This window comes from Lactuca saligna, chromosome 3 (assembly GCF_052625555.1).
Source record: "Lactuca saligna cultivar CGN05327 chromosome 3, ASM5262555v1, whole genome shotgun sequence".
NCBI classification, from domain to species: Eukaryota; Viridiplantae; Streptophyta; class Magnoliopsida; order Asterales; family Asteraceae; genus Lactuca; species Lactuca saligna.
Window position 1 is genome coordinate 44,295,039 of NC_136419.1, and position 16,677 is coordinate 44,311,715.

Genomic DNA, 16,677 nt, shown 5'->3' on the forward strand with positions numbered 1-16,677 from the left:
ATGAAACCCTAAGTTTCAAGGGTTTGCACCCTATTTAAACCCTCATTCCGCCCCAACTCGTCCCCATTCACCCCCAGAACTCCCCAACATCGTTTTTCCCTTATTTCCTTGAGAGATTGAAGTGCTCTTGGTGTGTTCTTGAAGGTTTTGAGGAGAAAGAGGTGTAGATCAAGAAGAGGAGAAGGAGATCAGGCATCTTTGTGTCATTTCAACATATTCCTTGAGGTATAGCTCGTTTCCCCTCTGTTTTCAAGCTTGTAATCTCTTTTTGCTTCATTGGAGTCCTTCTTGGGCTCTTCCCCAAGCTTGTTTGTGCTTTGTGGGTGATAATAAGTTGTTAGCCTTTAGATCTAGGCATGATCTAGTCCCCGGAACTTGGATCTAATGCCTTTATGGGGTCATATTGCATGAAAGCCCTAGATCTACCCCTTTTGGTGCACTTTGAGCCTTAAAATCCATATTCGTGAATATCTACACGTAAAGTTGGAAACTTTACGTGTGATTTGTGTCCTAGAAGCCCAGATCTGTGAATGGCATGGACTGGAATCGAGCAAATCGGTGTATTTGATGGATGCATGGCTGCGACTCGGCGAGTCACATATGTGACTCGACGAGTCTGGTCGCGAGTCACTGAACCGGTCCCTTTAAGATGTATCGAGTTGAGCCGTGAGTCACAGGGGGTGACTCGGTGAGTTGGAAGCTGAACTCACTCATGATAGGACTCGGCGAGTCAATGCCCTGACTCGGCGAGTCCAAGGCAATCTTCATAGATCAAGAACAGACTCGGCGAGTTGTTCATACAACTCGGCGAGTCTTAGCATAAAGTGTTCTTCGGATGAAGATGAACTCGACGAGTTGTTCATACAACTCGGCGAGTAGGATGAAGAGGTTGAACGTCAGTTTAGAAGATGAACTCGTCGAGTCATAGCCCAACTCGACGAGTAGAATCAGGGACCCAGGACAATAGTTTGCTAGGGACTCGGCGAGTGGAGATCCACTCGGCGAGTCGGGTAAACTAATAGTTGACTTCGATTTGACTTAGGGCTAGACCAGGGGTAAAATGGTCTTTTTACCCAAAGGACAGTTAGCAGTGTATGATTAAGTATATTGTGGGAATTACAGCCGGGGAGTTTCCGGAGCAGCAGCAGCAGTAGTAGGTGATCAATTCCCACACAGACCAACAGCTATTTCGAGGTGAGTTTCCTTTCATTAGTAACGGGTCTAAGGCACCAAGGCCGGCCCGTATAGATGAGACGTTAGTATTATAGTGTGGCCCGAGCCCGTATCTATTAGTCGAGTTGATTGTGATATATACCAGTATGATAGAACTGTTTATACTTGTTGTCTGCGTGATACTTGTATGATATGTGTTGACGGTTGGGTGTGGGCGAGGCTCGTATCCCTCCGAGAATGGAGTGTGGGCTAGGCCCATATCTCCCAGGTAGCGAAGTGTGGGCGGGGCCCGTATCTTCACGAGTGTGGGTGGGGCCCGTATCTCTCAGAAAGTGAGGTGTGGGCGGGGCCCGTATCCTCACGAGTGTGGGCGGGGCCCGTATCTCCTAATTGCATGTTATTTGTTATATGCTGTATGGTATGGGGTATTATGGGGGAGCTCACTAAGCTTTGTGCTTACGGTTTCAGTTTTGGTTTCAGGTACCTCCTCAGCCAGGGGAAAGGAGCCGGCGCGGTAGCAGCATGTCACACACACACTCTTCGGTTTCCGCATTTACGAGATTCACTGGGATTGTACTCTGATATTTGATGGGATGTATGGTTTGACTTTTAAAACATGGTTTGCGATGTGTTATGTTGTGATCAAACAATGTTTTTATTTATTAATGTTTTCTAAAGTAATATTTAAAAATGAAATTTTTGGACATGAAAATTGGGTCGTTACAGGTGGTTTGAAACACCCAATATCTAACATTGTCCCCATTAACGACAACGTGGGTAGTCAATTGGTGTAGTTTTGGTTGAGAATGATGGATTGTAGGCAACGATCGACGATTTCTGACAAGATCATGTGGCGGCGCAAGGTAATAGAAAGCAACGAATTGAGGAACTGACCATGGGTGTTTGGATCGGACCTCCTTAACACAGTATTGATTGTAACAAAAAACGAACGACTTAGTGGCAACCAATAATGGGTTAAGTCGACCATTTTCTGTTACAACTAATACTGTGTTAACCATTAGGCAGTCTGATCGTTGCTTTTACCACCTTGCGTAGCCACATCATCTTGTCGGAAATCGTCCATCGTTGCTTACATTCCGTCATTCTCAACCAAAACTACACCAATTAACCACCCACAATGCCATCAATGGCGACAATGTTAGATATAGTGTTTTCAAACCACCAGATCCACAGTTAGATCTTTTCAGGTAGTGCAGGCTTGAAGCTTTGATGTTATAAGGTTGTGCATGGGTTGTGGAAGGAAATGAGTGGAGGAACTGACCAGGTAGTTGATATTGCCATATTTATACATATTTTTAGGCAATATTTAAGTGCATTTTATATATATTTTGGTCATTTGCATAGAATAATGATACTTATAAGGTTAAATTATATTTTGCAGCAAAAAAGAAGACATTTTGAAGAAAGGGACTAAAAGCGTTAAATGATGGAACTTTGGGGGTTAAAGGCTTGAAAGACAAAAAAAAACACCCAAAAAAAAGACGTACTCACGACATGAACAGTTGATGGTTCACGACGTGAGTATGAAAAGTTAGAAGATAAGCATCCGGGGAGAGGAATCCTTGGTGATCATGATAACTTCGAGTTCACGACGTGAGTGTTTAATTCTCCATTACGATTAAAAAGACTTTTGGCTGAAGGAAGTGGTTTCAGGAGGCGATTTACAACAGAAGAAAGGTTCTAGAAAAGGTTTTTCAACACCAAAAGAGTAAAAGTTCATAATTTGTTTACTTGTTTAATACTTATGAACATGTTTTCTTATTTAAATTGTGTTTATGTGTTAGTTGCTACTATGAGCAGCTGAATCTAGCTAGATGAAGCTTCTAACTTATGAATAGCATAATTTTATATGGATTTATTTAGTTGGTGAATTGCTTATGTTTGATTTATTGTTACCTAGCATGCTTATGTTATTACTTTAAGTTGCCTTAATTCATGGTGTGTGTAGCATAGTGACCATTAACTGCATGAATGTAATAACCTAGTAATTTAGTGAACATTGAATTGCTAGAGCTAGGATCAACCATAATCTTAGTGAGTAATTGAAGTAATTAACTTTGATGTGCTAGAGAACATAAATGATGACCATAATTATGTTTGCATGATAAATCTTACATAGCATATTCATAATATAATTGGTTCTATGTTTAATTGTGTGTGACTATACATAGTTATACATGAATTAATTAACTATTAGTAAATTTAGACCTAAATTACTAATATAATAACAATCAACTTAATAATCCATAATCATTAGCTAGGCATAAGGACGAAGTGGATTCGAACTAGATAGGAGAATTTTTAATTATTGATTGAGTTTTTGTTAAAGAATTAAGTTCATCTAAACTTACAAAATTAGATAAAAACCCCTTTTAGCTTATTAATATTTAGATTAATTTAGTAGTGAATAGATTAATTAATAACACCGTCCCCTGTGACTGACACCCGACTTACCTAAGCTATACTGTAATCTGACTAAGTACACTGCCTACAAGTGCATAGTTAGTCTAAGTTTGTTAGGTTATAAATATTAAAATTAGTGGGTACTTCCGTGCACATCAGTAGTTGTGGCGTAAGCTGGTAAAGGCAACAAATGGAGGAACTGACAGGGGTGCTTGGGTTGGACTTCTTGGTGGTTCAAATAGTAATGGTTCTAGTGGAAAACGGTCTGCTTAGTGGCAAATATAAAGGATTCTGATAGATTATGAAGAGGTTTTCTCAGGTGGCTACTGGATAAAGATGTTGGGTGAAGCAGGTTGGTATTGTTTCCGTCGAACCTCCGATGAAGGTGATTAGCGGTGCTCCCGACGATTTACGACAATGGGATGCGGTGAATTTGCCTATTCCAAAGACTTTGCGGTAGAACCAATAAATTAAAAAGAATTAATATTATACATTTAAAAAAATTAAAGATCCACTAAAATGTTATTTATTATATATAACATATAATTAATTAAATGTAATAATCCAATAAAAAAATCTAATATTTATAAAAAAATAATCCAATAAATATATTTTTTAAATAGTTAAAAGAAATTAATAATATACTAATATAATATTTATTAATATATAAACATTATATGTTAAAAATAAAATTAACTGATATATAATAATCAGATAAATTTAATATCAGATAAAAAAAATTAATCCAATAAAAAATTAAAAAATGAATTAATGTATAATAGTTCAATAAAATTAAAAATAAAGAAGAATTAATATATAACAATTTAACAAATTTAAAAAGAAGAATTGCAGAAATGATCCTTGTAATTTGGTAAAAAGAGATAACTGTAAAAATAGTCCCTAACGGTAAATTGTCATTTTAAAAAAGTTAACAGCCAAATGTTAAAATTAACGAAATAGAAACCAAAATCACAGCTAAACCACCAAATAAGGGTCTTTTTTGCTAATAAACGTTTTTTTGGACCTTACCTAAAGAAATTGGCAAACCACAGGGACCATTTTTACAATTTTGTCATATTTAAAATTAAAATGTATGTTCATTAATGAAATTGATATCAATTTATTACTATATTTACTGTAATTAATACATTAAAATCAAATTTAATAAAATCGAAAAACTCATAAAATGATATGTAGAAAAAAAAATTCAAAATAATCATGAAAAGACATTTAACAACTTAAATGATAAATGACAAAAAAAAAACATTCACTTATTAGAAATAATTTAATAATTAGAGTAAGTTACACGAATTGCCCCTATGGTTTAGGGTAATTTACGCATTTGATCCCTAACTTACCTTTTTAACTCGGAAGGTCTCTATTGTTTGTTTTGTTACGCGTTTGGTCACTGTAAAAAAATTATTTTGTCCTTGATTTTTTAATTTATTTAAATAAACACACCCGAATCCCACCCCATGTAGCTTACTTTAGATACCCCACAATTTTTTCTTATTTAAATAATAGTATTTTTAGGTAAAACAGGGACCAAGCGCGTAATAAAAACAAACAGTAAGGACCTTCCGAGTTAAAAAAATAAGTTAGGAACCAAGCGCGCAAATTACCTCAAACCGTAGGGACCATTTGTGTAATTTACTCTAATAATTAATATCAGAGGCCCTCTACCTATAGCTATTCGAAAGTTTGAAAACTATGTACCAGCGTTTTGTTTCATACGGAAATTTGCGAGTTGTCATGGAGTGTAAACGACAAGTCGATCATCATGATTATTTTCAAATAAACCAATGGTCCATATTACTATTACAAGAAATTGTTATTCGCTTTTAATCAAACAATAAAGCAGTATCAAGTTTTGTTTCATATCCAAAATTTGATGGATCCAGTTTAAAAGTTAAAGCTAACCCTTAACGACATAATTGAAGTCTCAGTCTCCGCAACAACTCCAAAAGCCCACTAGGCTAGTCGCCATTGTCTCATTATCGGAGCTCTAGTCTTGAATTAGCATCATCCTTTGTTTTATATTCTTGGAATCTTGGATGAAGGATGTTTAAGTTTGTACCTTACGCATATATACATATAAATACATGTTTATTCATTAAAATTTATATTTTGGTACCAAAATGACCACGCACACTAAAATTTCGTATTCCTTGGCCTGTTACCTTATCTTACCCGAACCATCCGTTTTCATCCCTAATTTGTAGCATTTATTTTTGATAAATTTAGATTTTTAGTCCATATGTTTATGTAGTTTTGAATCTTGTCCAATTTTTAAAATTTGAACTCTTATTGTCCCTGAAAAATTTACTTGTCACGTTTTTGGTTCCGGGGACACAGTTAAAGTTCAAAAAATTGGATTTATTTAAACAAAAAAAATAATAATAGTAAAATAAAAATAAAAATAACTATATATCCACAAGAACGAAAAATATAATTTTGTCTTTATAATTCACTAACGATTGTAAGTTTGCTGACAAGGTTAGTGACAACATTGATATTAGAAGTTAGGATCAGTTAATCCTAAAAGACTACGAACATGTTTTATTATTTGGACTCACTACTAAATAGCAAGGATAGTTGGGAAATTCTAAGATTAATGGTATAAGCTAAGAGTCAATGTTATAAATGGGCAACAAATTATTTAGTATATTTAAAAAAAAAAAAAGAACTTGTATTTTGAAACTATATTACCAAAAATACATGATTAGAAGGATTGCATTGGTCAATTGTCCTAAAAAGAGATCGATTCTGTCTATTATGAAACATTTGAAATAATGAGATTTTCAAAAACATAAATGTATCTCCAACAAAAGTAGCTGATAACATCCTCTCTGTCATGTACTTGATCCAAGCATATGAGTTCTCATGGAAGTTGGGTTGAATGAAGATGTTTGTCATTTGCTCATGGAAGTCTTATTAAGTTGTAATTGTTTCTTTTCTTTTCCACCCGTTTGTATTGTTTTATTTGGTCGCGTTAAGTTTCTTGCTAATCGTTGATATTTTTTATGTTATTTGCCGTTTCCAAAAAAAAAAAAAAAAAAAAACGATTATATTATATCTCTTATGATTTTGGATGTGGGTATATTTTGAACATCTTAAATAGTTTTTTCAAATAGTTTGTTATATATTTACAATATTAACCAAAAATTGTACGAGGTGTTGTTTGTTTTTTTATCTATAAATGTTTTTGACTTTTTGACCTTTTTTGTCTACATCATACATATAGTAATGCCCGTAAAGAGTTTGTTTTTTTTAGAAGTGGGAGAACTAAAAATATAGGTACATAATCTTCTTGAAATGGATATAGATTAAATTCTTCTCACTTTCTCATATCCTATGCCCTTAAAAAAAATAAGAAAACACCCCCAATGTATCGACTTTTTGTACATGATTTCAATTTTGTTGACCATTCATTTTAAAAAAAATAAAATAACTATACCTACAAGATTTCATTTTCTTTTTCATTTTGCTAGTCCTTAAAAGGAAAACCCGTAGTCAAAATAGTAACACCATTAATTTTTTTTTTTAATTCTAATTTTTTTATTTTTTTATTATTATTTTTTTCAGAATTTTTTTTCGCTTCGCTAACATATTATGTTCTTCATATATTAAATAAAATATAGACCAAACTTATTAAAAGTAAGTTATTGACTATTTAGCTTACAATATTCATTCAAAGTATGCTAAGAAGTATTTGATTTCAAACTCAAAACCCCAATCGTCTTCTTTAACATAAAAAAGCACGGTAATCGTTTTGAGCACCACTCACATGATTTACACATTCAAAAAAGAGTCTTACTCATTCGTGACATTAAACCGGATGTTATATTAGCCCACTGGATTTGTTATGACAAATACTAATTTTTTTAGTTTACAAATAGGATATAATAAATGTTATCATCTTATATCAAATACATAAGTAGAACGACGGATTATAGTGATTGAACTTTACTATATACACATGAGCTAGATGATATGTACATTCAAGCTTTGGTCGAGTAAATCTTATATTTGAACTGAATTTCCTGATAAAAATTGATTTAAAATTTTATAAACTCGATATCTTATTTGTTATACATTTAGCAGGTCCACGATAGTTGACCGACAGAACCTTTCCATTGATAGCAAACAAACCACATATCATTTTAGACATATAACTTTGAAATTTTGATGGGTCAAAGTTATTATAGTAAGTCAAGTGTTCTATGGTCTACATGTCACCATCCATCGACATGGTCAAAAGTCAAAACTCAATAGCCACTAGCGTTGATGACATTAGCATTTATCTCCTGCAAATAATCTTTTAGTTGTCATGGAATAGCTCTTTAACATTTTTAAATGTCAATGGGATCGATAAAGTGAATTAAAAAGGGTTACGTGGTTAAAATATTTGAATGATTTAATTGGTTTTATCTATAATTTGTTATGGATATTTGTAACAGTTTGGGTCCCATATGTGTTTATACGATATTTTGATTTGATACGTGAGATCATTGCGCATATTTTCTTTGAGTAATATATGGTGTTGTCTTGCTTTATAAAAAAAAGAAATGAGTATTGTAACATCAGTCGGCCTACGTGGCAATGGCGTCAATACAAGGTTAGTGGTGAATCTATAGAAACGACGTTTCTATAATGTATATGAAGATGTCTTTTGATACGACGACAAACATATAACGTCCCTACATGGTTGGGTGGAGCCTTTTGATAATATTGAAAATTTCTCTCTTGATTATGACTTTATAGTCTCATCTAATTATAAATGATAAACCAATGAAATTTGTGATTGTTCTTCATATGCGGACTTAAGTTATTTCAGCTTGAACTATGTATTATGGAACAAGTCAATATGTATTGTTGTTCATTTGACCCTTTTAATTTGACATTACAATATCCTATCGATTAATGTTCCATTATCCCCAAAAGGTAGTTAGTTGTGAATACATTCGAGCTTAAGTCACTAATAATTACAAATGTATTTGAATATTTTAAATTCAATAAAATCTAACAAATATAATATATATATATATATATATATATATATATATATATATATATATTTTATTTCATGTATATTATAGTTTTTCCTGAATCAATAATTTAAAAATAATTCAGCCCCAAGCAATCCAACATCATCAGAATTACCAATTCGGAAATCAACTCCAAAGCGAATTAGCGAAGACAACATCGGTCGATCATTCGTTCAATACGTCATCAATTCCTCTTGTTCATTTTCGTTAAAAATGTCGATTAAAGCAATCAACAGATACAAATCAGTGGAATCAGGGCAGGGAAACGAAAGGGCAGTGCATCAGTGACATTGACATAGCGTGCAACAATCAACGATTATCATTCATCGAATCATCGTCCATCCTCCATTGAATAGCGATACAACAGATTCTAGGTGAGGGTCGATCACGATTAGAGTCTTGGACAATTAGACGGTTATCCATTTATGATTTATCTTGTATTCCTGTTATCACTTTATCAATGACAATGATTCTTCATTCTTGATTCTTGGTTCTGCTAATGTAATATATTATGAGAAATTATGGAATGAGGAATAAGGAATTAAGGATTATGATTTTGTAAATTATAATTCTCAATTCAATTGCATACTTGAATCAGTTAAATGTATTATCAAATTTTCAATTTTATGGTATGCTTAATTGTGTAATTGTTTAACTGTTTAATTTTTCAGATTCTTGAATGTTATTCATGAATTTTTAATTGTTTCTCACTATGTTGTAATGTCATTATGTCATATTATTATATTGAAATCTGATTGAATGATTTACAATGTTGAATGAAATCAATGAATGATTTTGAAATGATTATTAGAAACAGAAATTAAATTATGAGATTATGTTTATTGTATAATTGTTTATTAGAAATTTGGAATTCAGAAACCATAGTGTTTAAATAATCAAATTATGTTTATTGTTTGTAAACTTGTAGAGATGAAGTCTAAACGACCATTCCTAGTAAAAAAAAGAAAACTAGATGAAGAAAAGAGAAAGGCTGACGCCGATGCTCTAGATAAGTTTATCCATATACAACCTATTGAAGAGCATGTTGAAGAGCACATCGAAGAGCATGTTGAGGAGCAAGAGCATATAGAAGTAAAAGAGGCAGAAGAGCAAGAGCCCATTAAAGAGCTTGTTGATGTATATGATTTAAGAAGGTGAGAAAAACTTAATTATGAGGAGATTAAACTTTTGGTCCAGAAAGGCCCTAAAAGAGATAATAGAATTATGTATGGTCCTTACAATAAATTTGGTAGATGGTTTTCTGCAACTTTATATACAAGAACTTTACAAAATTTGGAGAAGTGTGATAGAGAATGGCTAGTATATTCAAACGAGCTAGACAGTGTATTTTGTTTTTGTTGTAAAGTGTTTAGAAAAGGGATTTCAAAAGGTAAATTGGATGGTGAAGATTATGCAGATTGGTACCATGTTACCACTAGAGTTAAAGAACACGGAATTTCACATCTTACAAATAGGAATAAATGGTTTGATATGAGTAAAAGATTGAACTTGAATTAAACAATTGATAAAGTTCAATACGAGCAATTCAAGAAACAAAGAGATTACTGGAAACAAGTCCTTTTGGGAATCATTGCAATAGTGAAGTTTCTTGCTAAACATAATTTAGCATTTCGTGGATCCAATTAAAAGTTGTATAAAAATTAACTATAAATTGTAATTTTTTTGTTCTAATTCCACCAAATACCTTTTTGTTAATTATTATGACTGATTTCACTTCTTATTTGTTAATTGAATTTAATAGGTAATAAATTTTTTTGGGTGTCTTTGAAATGTTGGAAGAGTTTGACACGGTTATCAAAGAGCATGTGCGGCGGACCACAAGTGATGGGCTTCATGTGCATTATCTTGGCCACTTAATCGAAAACGAACTAATATCTTTACTAGCTCAAGAAATTAAAAAAGAACTTATCAAAAAGATAAAGGAAGCAAAGTACTACTCAATCATACTTGATTGTACTCCCACTTTAAGTCACCAGGAATAGATGACTATAATAGTGAGGTATTTAACGTTATCATATAACTCTTTATTGTCGAGGAGTCATTTTTAGGTTTTTTGAATGTTGATGATACCTCTGGAAAAGGACTATTTGATATTACACTTGAGGAGTTAAAGTCTTTTGGTCTTGAAATTGATGATATGCGTGGTAAAGACTATGATAATGGAGCAAATATGAAAGGAAAACACCAAGGAGAGCAAAAGAGATTTTTAGATATAAATCCTAGAGCTTTTTACACTCCTTGTGGTTGTCATTCTCTTAATCTAACATTATGTGATACGGATAACAAGTGTGTTAAAGGAAAGAACTTTTTTGGATTCATCCAATGCATTTATACTATCTTTGGAAATTCTACTAAGGGGTGGAGAATTTTGAAAGATAATGTTAAAGCTTGGAGTCTTAATTCATTGTGTCAAAGTTGTTGAGAAAACCGAGTTAAGAGTGTAAAGGCTATTAAACTTCAACTTGTGGATGTACGCGGCACTTTACTTCAAGATGGAGAAAAAGATAATGATGTTGCAATTGCAAGTGAAACAACTTCACTAGCAGAAAAATAACTGGTGACTTTGAATTTTTGGTATGAAATACTAAACCATGTGAATATTCAAAGGATATACATCTTGATAATGCTATTACAGAAATAAACAAATTGATTGGGTACTTCAAGGATTTTAGAGAAACTGGCTTTTCAAAAGCGATTGTTGAAGCTAAGGAGATTGCTATTGAAGTGGGTATTAAGCGAATATTTCCACAAAAGCATTTGATTGAAAGGAAAAAGGTTTGATGAGAGTTCAACTAGCGAAGAAGTTTCATTTACACCTGAAGAGAATTTTAGGGTCAATTATTTCTTATTCATTGTTGATCAAGCTATTTCTTCTCTTGAGACAAGATTTGAACAATTCAAAGAGTATGACAAAGTATTTTGTTTTTTATTTCCACATAATTTGAGGGGAATTGAAGATAAAGATTTTAAGTCGTATTGTCATTGTGACATCCCCAAAATCTCGGCCAGAAAAAACCGGTTTCATTTATGCTTTTAAAATAATTTCAGAGTAAATCCATTGATTTAAAAGAGTTGCGGAATTTGTTCCCAAAAAAAATATGATAAATAAAGTTTATCAAAGCATTTCATCAAGAGATGAATTTTCATTATATAACAATATTCGGGATGTCATGTTCCGATATAGACCAAAAAGCATAAACGACATATTACAAGCCATACAACAGTTATATACATATACATGCTCATAAACAAAACAACTTGATGATTCATCTATCTTATGCCCTCGCGCCACTTTCTGTAATACAAATAAGACTGAGTGGGTCAGGCTTGGGAGCCTGTTAAGCATATAGGGTTTTTAACCCAAAATAAATAATTATATTTAATTTCACCAACCAACAATAACTCGATTACCCATTCCCGTTATCCTCACTTTACGTCCCTAAAACAACATCTATTACCAAGGACCTAATCTAGGATTTTCATCGGGATGGACATTATTGCATGGGTTTTCCTCAGCAATAGATGTCCTAAAGGCAACCATGAGGGGGATAGAGTACACCGATAAGCACATCGTTCACAACACCTACAGGTTATGAACCTGCTAACGTTCCAAATGAGTGTCTAGAAAGATTCTGTGGTCGTCATCCATACTCCGCTAGATGACTAGGTCAACAACAACAACATCTATGCCTTTCATCAGTTTATCACACATCAACTATCTACCCAAGTTCTACCCAACATTTTGTAGATAATAATATACATATGCATACATATGTAACTTAAAAACTGATAAGATATTCATTTAATACTCGTTCCAAATATACAGATTCATTCCAAGTAACAGATAATATGTATCTATATACACATAGCACGTATTCACTCGGAGATACTTTATATTTATGTGTTAGAAGAAAAGGAATATACACTCACTTGATCAGAAGATGATCAGGACAACACTACGACTTGTAGAAGTAGTATTCTTCAGTAGATCTGGAAGATCTTCACACATCGGGCTTCTTGCAGGCAGAGCTTCGGCTCGGAAACTCTTTTCTTCTCGGGATCTTCAGGCTTTGGGACTCGCTTCGGGTCACGGGATGATACCGGGGCTTCGAGGGGTAAAATAAGGCTTAGAGAGGGTATCGGGAGTGGGAGAGTAAGAGATGAGCAACTAAACTCGGATGACCCTCGATTTCTATTTATAGGGTGAATTTTCTGAGTTCACCTCGTGAGTTTCTAATATTCACCTCGTGAACTGGCTCACCTCGTAAGCTCGATACGTCATCGCGTTCGTCATGGCCACTTACCCTGGAAGACGTCCATCATCTGTTCACCTCGTGAGTCACTAATGCTCACCTCGTGAACTGGCTCATCTCGTGAGTTTCTAATATTCACCTCGTGAGCTCTGACACAGCCTTGGGGTACACGCCTCAAACTTCAGAAATTCATAACTTTCGCATACGAGCTCTGTTTTTGACGTTCTTTATATCCAGGCGTAGGTGAGATTCTGCTCTACAACTCTCGTTTAGACTCCGTTGGCTAATTTTGACTTTTTTTATTATATTATTTTTAGTAGGCCGGGATAGGAAAACTCCGTTATAAATTCATAACTTCTTCATCCGACGTCTGTTTTCATCTGTCTTTTTACCGTTTCACTACCATTGATGAGATCTTCGATTCGCGTTTAGATTGTTTTGGCTAAAAACCGCTCAATCTCAAATCGAGTATTCGGGTTGTCTACTGCTAAGCTAAAACTTCGAAAAATCATAACTTCCTCATACAATGTCAGATTTGGGCATTCTTTTTATGCACGCTCTCGGTTTAATGAAATCTACATCATTCGTTTAGATTACTAGGGATAAATATCGTTCTATCTTAATTTTGCATTTTACGTCATTCAGTGTCGTGTCGGTTCTGTCGTGAAACTTCGACATGTCATAACTTCTTCGTTATAACTCGGATTTCAACATTCTTTATATATTCAGAAACCTCGTCACGACCACTACCACATCCTTCATAGATATTAGGATTATCTAACATTTTATTTTGACACTTATTTTTATCCTTAATTCATTTAAGTCACACAACTAAGCACAAAACACATAATACTCATATAATACATCTTTATTATTTCAAGACGGGTTACAAAGGTTAACCTAGACTATTACATCGCTATTAATGACAAGCCCAGAAACACGGGCGTTACAGTCATTGTCTTGAAAAAGCACTCATGTTTGAAGAAAGATCGGACATTGATGCCGAGGAACTTTATACGTAGTTGAAATTATTTGAGACATTGGAAACCAATGAATTTAACAACCCTATAGATGTTTTGAAGTTTTTAAAAGAACTTGATTATTTCCAAAATGCAAGCATTGCATATAGAATAATGTTGACTATTCTAGTAACGGTTGCATCTGCAGAAAGGAGTTTTTCAAAATTAAAGTTTGTGAAATCTTACCTACGCTCCATAATGACACAAGAAAGACTTAGCGGTTTGACAATGATAACTATCGAGAACGAAATCTTAGAGAGTATAGACTATGAAGAGTTGATCAACCAATTTGCAATCAAGAATGCTAGGAGAACTTCATGGATCGTCGGTTAGTTGTTAGGATATGTAATTGCTCATTAAAATACTATGATTTTGCTTTGTTTATAGCTATAAAGTTTATCGTCATTTTAATAAATAAAAAATAGTTTGTGTAATTTAATTTGTTACCCGTTAAGGCCTAAGGGCCTTTTTTCATCTACCTCATCCTGGGCATTTGAATCCTTGGAACTGGCCCTGTGTTCTATACTATATAACATACATGAATAATTGTGTTGGGAATGGAAGATGTCTTACTAGTAGTCATTATATGTTTTATTAATGTCGAAATAGATGATATTTTGAGACATGTTTACCTTAATGAAGATAAGGCATCCATTTTTTAATGTCTCTTTTTACACAATATTGCTCTATTCTTATTTCTTAGTAATAAACACCCTAAATTTAAATGTAAACTCGATAAAGTGATTACCGGATTTATGTAGTTTTACAAAGAATTATTTAATAGCAGTTGATTAATTCTAACCATTTTTTAGTGGTTTTTTTATAATAACTACTTCAATTTTTTTTAATAATGCCCATTTAGTCCAAAATGTCTGTTCTGGATCCGATTTCTAAAATGGGTAAACAGTAAAATGATCCGACCCGATAATATGATTTTCCCCCTATATATAATAGTTCGAAATCACTTTCATTTCGAACTTTATTTTGAACTCACTTTCATTCCGAATAACATTAAACTCAAACAATGTCTTCTTTTAGTAATGAAGAGATTTAATTTTTTTGGGTATGTGTCGATTCTTTTTATAATTAAATGTTAAAATGTAGATGTTTTCGTTTTTTTGTATGAGTTGATGCGATTACATAGGTATTTATCATTTTTCTTTGAATTTTAGCAGTTTTTAGGCTATTGTAATATTATATGTAAGTATATGTGTGCAATATAACTAATAATCCTTAAAAAGATGGACTTCTGAACCAGTTCGGAACGATTCTGGAGTACGAAAAACATGACTGAATACTGTAGAACAAATCCGTAATGCGAAGAATTGTTCTGGAATGGTATTCCATAATACATTTTTCAGGAACATAGCCATTGTATTCTAGAGTGTTGGCCCGAAATGTTGTCCATAACATAGTTATTTTAGTCCGACAATTAGCAAAATACCTAATGATAATTCATTTCATTGTAGCATGACAAAACATATGTAGCAATTTGTCACTACAACCTGCAATTTTGAACTCGTTTGGGAATTCATGACCTGTTTACACATACCAACACGTGCAGCCATGTTTAGGGCGTCATGTTTTGGTCCTTATGTTAACATGTTGATGGGTTTCAAATATTATGTCATCATCTTATATTCAAGGAATTTAGTACCAATCCTCGGGTTGACCTCGAGGAGCTACTATTTCCAGTATACGACTACCAGGTGTGCATTGACAAGAGGGATTTTTGTCTTGTTACCAACTTGTAGTTTGGGGATGTAACGACCCAAATTTAGTACTAAAAAATTTTCATTTAAAAACTATTAATTTCATTCATTAATTGTACCAAAAAACCATTAATCATTACAATATTCCAAAACATCAAGGTACAAATATATCAAGTGCGGAAATCATATGGGGACGATGTTGTGCCATCACGCTGGGCCCTTCCCTTTTGAGCTGGAAGTACCTGAAACCATAAACATAAATTGTAAGTATACAACTTAGTGAGCTTCCCAAAATACCACATACAACATACATATAATATAACAACACGTGGCTGTGTTAGGTCCGTATCAACCCCTGGGTTCGTATCAACCTAAAATAACAACAAGGAGTTGTGTCGAGTTTGAATCAACCCCCGAGTTCGTATCAACCCTGATTACATAATGACCGTAAGCCCAAACTAGCTCAATAAATAAATCATACAATCACATTGTACAAAACTGTACGCTAGCATACAACTTTTACTCATACAATACGGTGGGTCGGCCTTGGTGCCTTCGACCCACTTACGGTGGTAAAAGACTCACCTCACAGACAAATGAAAAGCTGGAATAACACGTTGCTATGAAACCCATGCTACTGGTCACCTTTATGAATACTAGGTGCAAACTACCATTCAAATACCCAAATTACCCCTAGGTCAAACCCTAATCAAATTCCATGTCAAAGTCAACTGAGTCAACCGGGTTGACTCAGTCAGTATGTGGGGCATACTTCATTGTTGACTGAAGATCGAGGAGCTGACCTCGTACGTGCAACGTACCCCTGGTACGCCGAATGTATGTAGCTTCTCACTACCCATCTTATTAAGTGCTTAATCCCTTAAGCACCTATATCAAAATTTCAGATCTAGGCAAAAATGATCTTCTTAAGCATAAAGTTTCCAACTTTATGATTTAACATGGCTATTAAGACCTTAAATCCATAAACCTTAGTCTCTTAACCCATTAAGACCATCTAGCACTTGCA

The 16,677-nt window shown here is 33.7% G+C and overlaps 1 protein-coding gene across 1 annotated transcript; it reads left to right on the forward strand.

Moving 5' to 3' along the window:
* Positions 1 to 10,435: 10,435 nt before the first annotated feature.
* On the forward strand, positions 10,436 to 11,447 carry LOC145035439 (uncharacterized). Its single transcript, XM_078983985.1, has 3 exons — positions 10,436 to 10,619; positions 10,715 to 10,909; positions 11,302 to 11,447. The coding sequence occupies exons 1-3, from the start codon at positions 10,436 to 10,438 to the stop codon at positions 11,445 to 11,447; spliced, it is 525 nt and encodes a 174-aa protein (XP_078840111.1).
* Positions 11,448 to 16,677: the final 5,230 nt, after the last annotated feature.